General features: G+C 33.0%; 1 protein-coding gene across 7 annotated transcripts; it reads left to right on the top strand.

Annotated features, from left to right (window-relative positions):
* The first annotated feature begins 2,952 nt into the window (after nt 1-2,952).
* On the top strand, nt 2,953-6,985 carry LOC141673310 (protein MALE DISCOVERER 2-like). Of its 7 annotated transcripts, XM_074480058.1 has the most exons (6): nt 2,953-3,223; nt 3,834-4,017; nt 4,328-4,466; nt 5,779-5,840; nt 5,932-6,296; nt 6,468-6,985. In XM_074480058.1, exons 3-6 carry the CDS (start codon nt 4,405-4,407, stop codon nt 6,585-6,587), a joined length of 609 nt encoding a protein of 202 aa, XP_074336159.1. In that variant the 5' UTR covers nt 2,953-3,223; nt 3,834-4,017; nt 4,328-4,404; the 3' UTR covers nt 6,588-6,985. The 7 variants fall into 7 exon arrangements, 4 of the variants coding, with proteins under 4 accessions (XP_074336159.1, XP_074336151.1, XP_074336149.1 ...); XM_074480050.1 differs by having other exon boundaries at nt 3,880-4,017; nt 5,932-6,985; XM_074480048.1 differs by having other exon boundaries at nt 5,932-6,985.
* Nucleotides 6,986-7,234: the final 249 nt, after the last annotated feature.

Raw genomic sequence — 7,234 nt, 5'->3', positions numbered from 1 at the left:
AAAGAGAGAGACATAGTGCTCCTCTCTTTTCTTTTTTCTTTTTTTATTATTAAGAATATAACCATTATCATCTGGCAGCAATTTACAGCCTGCCACGAATCCATGGGTACACAAAATGCGGACACGTGTCCCAAAAAGGATAATATGAAACGCCTACAACCTATTTCTGATCCACAAATTACGTTTTAACGAATAATTGCGTGGGTGAAAAAATAACACAAAAAATTACTGAAATAGTTTTAAAAATTTCTAAAAATTCCGAAGTTAATAAAATAAAAGTTTCATAATTTTTAAAGCATTTTTTTGTAATACAACTCGTACCCGCATTTCAAAATTAACGAACCGAGCTGTACCTAAAACAATTTCAGAAAATTACAAAAATAGTATTAAAATGTTACAAATATCCCGAAGTAATTAAAAACGTAAATTTCGTAATTTTAAAACAATTTTTGAAATGCAATTTATACCCGCTTTTTAACAATTAACGAAACAAGGCGCGAGTGAAATTAATCCTGAAAATTCCCAAAATAATTTTAAAATTCTCGGAATATTTTAAACTTAAATAAATATGAGTTTCATAATTTTTGAAGATTCCCATAATTAAATATGGATTTTATCATTAAAGACACTCAGAAAATCATACAGGGCTAAATAATTGAGGAAATATTGATTTCTAATTTTACAAACTTCTAAAAATAATAAATAAAATTATGAAGTAATAAAAATGATTTTAGAGATAATCAAATATTTATGAAAGTAATTCTTTAACAAAATTACTTTTAATTATAAAAATAAAATAACACAACTAATTACACAAATGATATTCGAACACCAATAATCTCACCTAATTAATAAAGATATTAACAAAAATAATATCCAGCTAACAGAACCCATACACATAGTTTATTTTGTAATTACTGGGAAAATAATTAATAAATCCATAAAGCATTATAAAATCATACACCGGTCCAAAAATTACCAGAAAATCCCGAAAACACGCAAAATGCATTCAAACGCGCATAAAATCAAATAAAACAGATATCTTAATAAAGACGCTGATAAATACACAGAAACACACATAACCGTTATAACATCTCATATCATGGCATTATTTACTTTAAACACATAATATTTATTTATTTAACATATAATATTCACATAATTTTCCCGGTTATTACAATTGTAGTTGCAGATCAGCCAGCAAAGTCCATACCAAAGGAGAAAAGTGAGTATACAGCCGAAGATATCTCATCTATTACTAAGGATGCAAAGGTAAGGCATTTGCTGCATAGTGACATTGATAATGTCATGTCAAACAGGCTAATTAGATGCAAGACTGCAAAGGAGATATGGGATGCTTTGGAGACAAGATGCCAGGGAACTGATGCAATCAAGAAGAACATGAGGACTATACTCACTCAAGAGTATGAGCACTTTGACTCAAAAGCTGATGAGTCATTAACTAGTTTATATGACAGATTTGTCAAACTCTTGAATGATCTGTCACTGGTGAACAAGGAATATGATCTTGAAGATTTAAATCTAAAATTCCTTTTAGCCCTACCTGAAAGTTTGGATTTGAAGTCAACTACTATAAGAGACAACTATGCTCTTGATGAAACTACTCTTGATGAAATTTATGGTATGCTCAAGACTCGTGAACTTGAGATGGATCAAAAAAGCAAGAGGCATGGGAGAAAGTCAAGGACAATTGCTCTTAAGGCTGAGGAGGAATCCCCCAAAGTGGCTGCCTCAAAGAAAGGCAAATGAAAGGCTCTCATCATAAAGTCTGATTTAGATTCAACAAGTTCTGATGATGATGATGACTCAGATGCTGAAAGTTTACCTGAAATAGATGCTGATTAAGAGATGATGAAGTTGTATGCCCTTATGGTGAAGGGTATCACAAAGATAGCCTACAGGAAATTCATAAGAGAAAAGAAGTTTTCCAGGAAAGGTGGAAGTTCTGATAAGAAGGGTTTCAGAAAATCTGAAGGCAAAGGAGGAAAGTCTGACAGAGGAGATTACTCAAATGTCAAATGCTATAATTGTGGTGAAAGAGGCCACATATCTCCTGACTGCAAGAAAGAAAAATGTGACAAAGGCAAGGCACTTGTCACAAAGAAGAAAATTTGGACAAACACTTCAGGTTCTGAAGATGAGGTAGACTATGCCTTGATGGCAAATGCTGATAGCAGTTCTGATGCTACTGAATTAAAGGTACCTCAAACAACTGATGCCTTTCATACTGATGATATTACTGAGTTGAGATTATATCTTAAAACCATGTTTATTAGTTACAGAGATCAAATTTTAACATGTGAAAGATTAACTTCTAAAAATCTTTGTTATAAGAAAAGGAATGACTATTTAGAAAAGGAGTTAGTTATGTTCCATCAAACTCAGAAAGAAAGAGATGATGCTTTTTATGTTAGAGATGAAGTGCTAAAATTGAATGAATCTCTAAAAACTGAGTTAGAAAAGGAAAAAGAAATTATCAGGACTTGGACTAACTATGGCAGAGCAACTCAGGATATACTAAGTAGTGGGAACTGGAAAGAGGGCTTAGGATATGGAGATGATAAAAGTGAAAAAGGAACTGAACAGATTAAGCCAATTATTGTTAAACAGACAACTAAGCCAAAGGTAAATCCTATTAAATTTTTAGTTAAAACTGTAAAGTCTGATTCTGAAAAGATGAAAGATCACTACCACATAAATGGCCTATACCAACATCCAAAAACGATGTTGCCATAAAAAATGTTGGCTTATATGACATAAAATTGAAAAAGATAATGTATGGCAACATCATAATCAAATGTCACTTTATATGCTGGCTTAGATTCAATATGCCAACATCTTTATTGGTGTTGCCTAAGGAAAGTGAATTTTTTTTTAAAAAAAGCGGGGGAATAATCCCGCTCATAGTAAAATAAAAAGCCCCCACTAACTAAAATAAGATTAAAACAGAAAAATACCTCTCTTTGTCTCAGCTTCTCCACATAAAATCTCGTCGATGTGAGCTATTGGGTTTCTTCCTGCCTTTCCCACCCTTTCTTTGAACACACACACATAAAAATCTCTTAACTCAGTCTGATCACATGAACCCACATCTTTGTTCATCTCTGTCTCCGTTTCTCGTCAAAGCTCGGTTTCAGTTCTACGTTGTGATTTTATAACTCGGTTTCAAAGTTTCGCTCTCATTTTAAAGCTCGAATTAAAGGTACAAATTGGCATTTTAACTTGTTCACAAACCCTAATTTTGTGGGGGTTTTAATTGGTTAATTTTGGGGGTTTTATAAATTGTTTACAAACCTTAATTTTTAGGGGGTTTTAATTTGTGTGTTCTGTTTTAAATTTTTAATTTGTCAATTTTTTGTGGGTTTTTATGCAATATGATTCATATGTTTTTCTGTATATATTTTTCCAGTATTTGTATCTTTACTATGTTAATTATCAAATAGATGATAATTTGTGTAAATAGCTGCAGCCAATCTTTAAACCTCCTTTGAAGATTTTTGTAAAATCTGATAAAATATAACATTGTAAGGTAATATTTTGTCATTGACTTCCTCTTTTTTTATAAATCTCTAAAGATGAATAAATCACCAATGTTAATAATAAGAAATTTTAAAGAGGAAGAATATAATTTGATAGTATCCACGAACTTGAAGAGTAAAAAGAGGCAGGGGGTTTAATTTTCCTCTTTCATAACAAATACAAATGTTATAGAAAATGGGGCTGTTTCGATGAGGTTCTGCTATTTAATTTTAATGCAGAGGACCCAAGAGAAAATTACATGAATATATGTATTCCTCTGTATAATTCTGCAGTTAAAGGTGAACTTATTGTATTACCCTGGCACAACAACTACACCAGGTGTCCGTCCACGAGTTCTTGTTATCTCCCATAAAACCAAGTTATTCGATCCTACTCAGAGTTAGAGCTTGGACTAGGTGAACTTGGATGGACCAAGTACTACAACCCTACTGAGCCCAAGCTGCTCCAGTTCCACAGGTCCGATTATTTGAATCATCTCATTTCTCTGCCTAAAAAGCTTTGCTAATTTCAAGTCTATTCATATTTGATATTTTACGATTCTTTGTACTTGTGTACATATTAAATTTTTTTAAACAAACACCTATACAGTTGTACCCATGTATGCATTTTTCTAAAAGAACCCCTGTATGCATTTAATATACTTGTGTATTGTACCATCAAAATCCAAAATATAAGATTAATCCAAAGGATAGTTTCTCCACAAAACCGATTCGGTATCTTATACCTATGATAAATAAGGCCTTCAACTTCAATATACCTGAAACAGGTTACTTTATAATAAGTTCGAAAGGATAGTTTCTCCACAAAATCGAAATTTTGATATGCCTTGTGAAATGCACTTTGATGGAAGCAATTATTGGTGCTGCCGCAGAATATGCTTGCCTAAATAGAAAATTAGGCCACTGGTAAGCTCTTATAATTTCTTAAACTTTTGCCTGAACGTCTTACTAACTACTCGCCCTGCTCTTCGCCTGTAGTATGTAGATTTGACATTAAGAATACGTCATTTGTTAATTTTGTGATTTAACACTTGCCAGAGCACATGCACAAGACTTTCGTTGTCTACACCCTTTGCAAACATCTCTTAGTGCTTTACACACTTAAAAATATTCTAAAATATTATAACTTAACTTTTGTTTCTTAAACTGAAGTCGAAGTGTACAATATTTGGTTGGAGCAAAATTTATTAAAAAACTTATAGCTTAAATAAATTAAACATATACGTGGATTGCTCAGCCTCTTGTGAATAATTGAAGTGCTGAGAGTTTTAATCATTATAAAAGTTAGGAGTGATTACCTCTGAGAGAACTAAATTAAACAGCTCTAAACTGCTTTTACTATATGCCGCTGAGTGCTGGTTGCTGTATATGATTTTCTTTCTCAGTTATATTTCCAGTCAATTGGTTCGGCATATCTATTCGGTCAAATTCTTATTGGATCTAAATATATGTTCCAGTAGTAAACAACCATATTTGAATTGAAGCTCTGTAGTGTTATAATCTACAGGCACATACACTTTTAGATAATACGCTAAAGTTGTCTGGTCTTCAAAACACCTATCAGTATGCTCTGCACAGTCTCTCGGATATTTATAATTTGTGAAAATTGTCTAATATGTAGAATGCCTTCTAGAATGCCTGCTAGTGGAAAACTAGGTGCTTTTTATTTATTTACATAGGCATCTTCCCAATCTTTTGTGTAGCATCTCGCATTGTAATATATTATCATTGAAAAAAGCAGAAGGGTTTATGAAATCAGAATCCCTGTTGAAAGCATAACTCTTCAGCACACAGTCAAAGAGAGTGTCAATAGTTATCGCCATATATTGCCTTCTTAAGTTTATTCAGATACTTGAAGTATGAGTGATTTAATCATAGGAGGTTATCCATAGATGGTTTCTGGCTTGATATAATGAATGTACATAAATCGTACTTGTACATCATATGTTTGTACAATTTTTAGCTTTCACACTGTAACTGCTTCATCCATTCCCTAGAAAAAAATTGGTCTTACCAGTACCAAACTGATACCTAAACTCCTAATATATTTTACGATGAATTAATTAATTATCCTCTATTAAATAATGTGAACTCTAATCTCCTGTGAAAATATGATAAAAAATGATTTTCATCTAATTTAAAAACTGCACCTATCGTCTATTTTTATGCTGCTCAGTTCTAGCGTATTGATTATGTTAATTTATTATGATGTTTAAAGGTTCAAACCTGAAGAAGGCATCTCTTTTAATAATGCAGATGATAGCTGTAAGAATCTAAAAAGTACGCTCAAGATATTTTATTATGTAAAGAGCAATTGGACTGATAGTATAAGCTTCTAATTTTACTGACCTGGAATTTTTGCACTCTGCAGGTGCTATTGAGCCACATATAATGAACCTAGTTAACACTGTACGTCGTAGGCTAGCTGGAGAGTCTGTCAATTTAATTGCCGCTCGTGTTAGTGGTCCTAATCCTGAGGAGACCATTATTGCCCTTCCTAGTACTAGAAGTTGTGGTTTGTTTCCTGCTATACCAAAAGAAAAGAAAAACACTTCTCTTTCAGCTGCTGAATCTCCTCAAGGGCCTCACCATGCTGTTGGCAAAGCTAAGGGTACAGAGAAAGATGGACATTCTGGAGATAACGGGAAATATTTAATTGGAGTGTTGGTTGCTTTTTTTGTCGTAATAGTGGCCACCATCTTGTTCTGTGTCTGTCGTACCCGGACAGTAAAAAATGTAAGGCCTTGGAAATTTGGATTAACTGGACAGTTGCAGAAAGCATTTGTACTTTCCCCATATGATTACTCACATAGTTTTTCTAATTCCTGTATTTTGCACCCAGTAAAAAGTCTCATTTTTTATTTTCTTTAATAAGCTTTAGATCTTTATTGTCACTATTTGCTGTAGTTTGGGGATTCTGGTTCATCAGGGCATCAAGGATCTTCAAATAACAAATTATGGTTATTGGATAACTGCCTGTTGCATCTGGTTCGCAGCGGAAGTCCATCATCAGTGGATCTCATTTGAAGCCGACGGAGACTGATGTAAAAATATGACCACGTAGAGCAATCTGTTTGGCCAGTCAGGCAAAATGACCATGTGCAGTATATAAGAGAGACGTTAGTGTGTGAGCATTATTGACAGTAAATTGTTCTCTGCCTCTTTGTACCACAGATTCATGTTTCTCTTGGTCCAAGGCTGCTTTCGAGAAAGAGATTGAAGAAATGTCATATACTCGTTTGGTTGGAATCGATCTTCCTCGAAAACTTTACTGCCCTTTTTAGCAGTTGAACATCAATTGTAAAAGCTAGTTTCTAAAGCATATAATTTTTTTAAGTAGAAAGTTTAGGTCGGAGTAGTTGAAATTGATATGACATGAAAGTTTATATCGGTATGACTTAAAAGTTCTTTAATATTCAAGGATTTATCTTGAAAGTTCTTTAAATTGATTAAATTGCATATGACCTGTGTAATATTTGGATTAATTTAATTAATATTATGATGTTTTATTAGATAACAAGCTGCTCAAAAATTGTCACTAAAGATGTTGCCTTAGCCTGATAAGATGTTGCAATAAGAATTATGACAACATCAAGATTGTGTTGCTATTGACTAGAGGATGTTGCCATAGAGTTAAAGCCAACACCTATACTGCTATTTTTACTGAGTAAAAA

Source organism: Apium graveolens, chromosome 1 (genome assembly GCF_009905375.1).
Source record: "Apium graveolens cultivar Ventura chromosome 1, ASM990537v1, whole genome shotgun sequence".
NCBI classification, from domain to species: domain Eukaryota; kingdom Viridiplantae; phylum Streptophyta; class Magnoliopsida; order Apiales; family Apiaceae; genus Apium; species Apium graveolens.
Note: the sequence above shows the minus strand (reverse complement) of the source record. Positions and strands in the feature narration are given on the sequence as shown.

Bases quoted from the DNA above. Each gene is read 5' to 3' on its own strand.
- LOC141673310 (XM_074480050.1), top strand. From the start codon at position 4,405: ATGGAAGCAATTATTGGTGCTGCCGCAGAATATGCTTGCCTAAATAGA. The intron at 4,467-5,778 runs GTAAGCTCTTAT...TGATGTTTAAAG, and splicing joins AATAGAAAATTAGGCCACTG to GTTCAAACCTGAAGAAGGCA. The intron at 5,841-5,931 runs GTACGCTCAAGA...TGCACTCTGCAG, and splicing joins TAGCTGTAAGAATCTAAAAA to GTGCTATTGAGCCACATATA.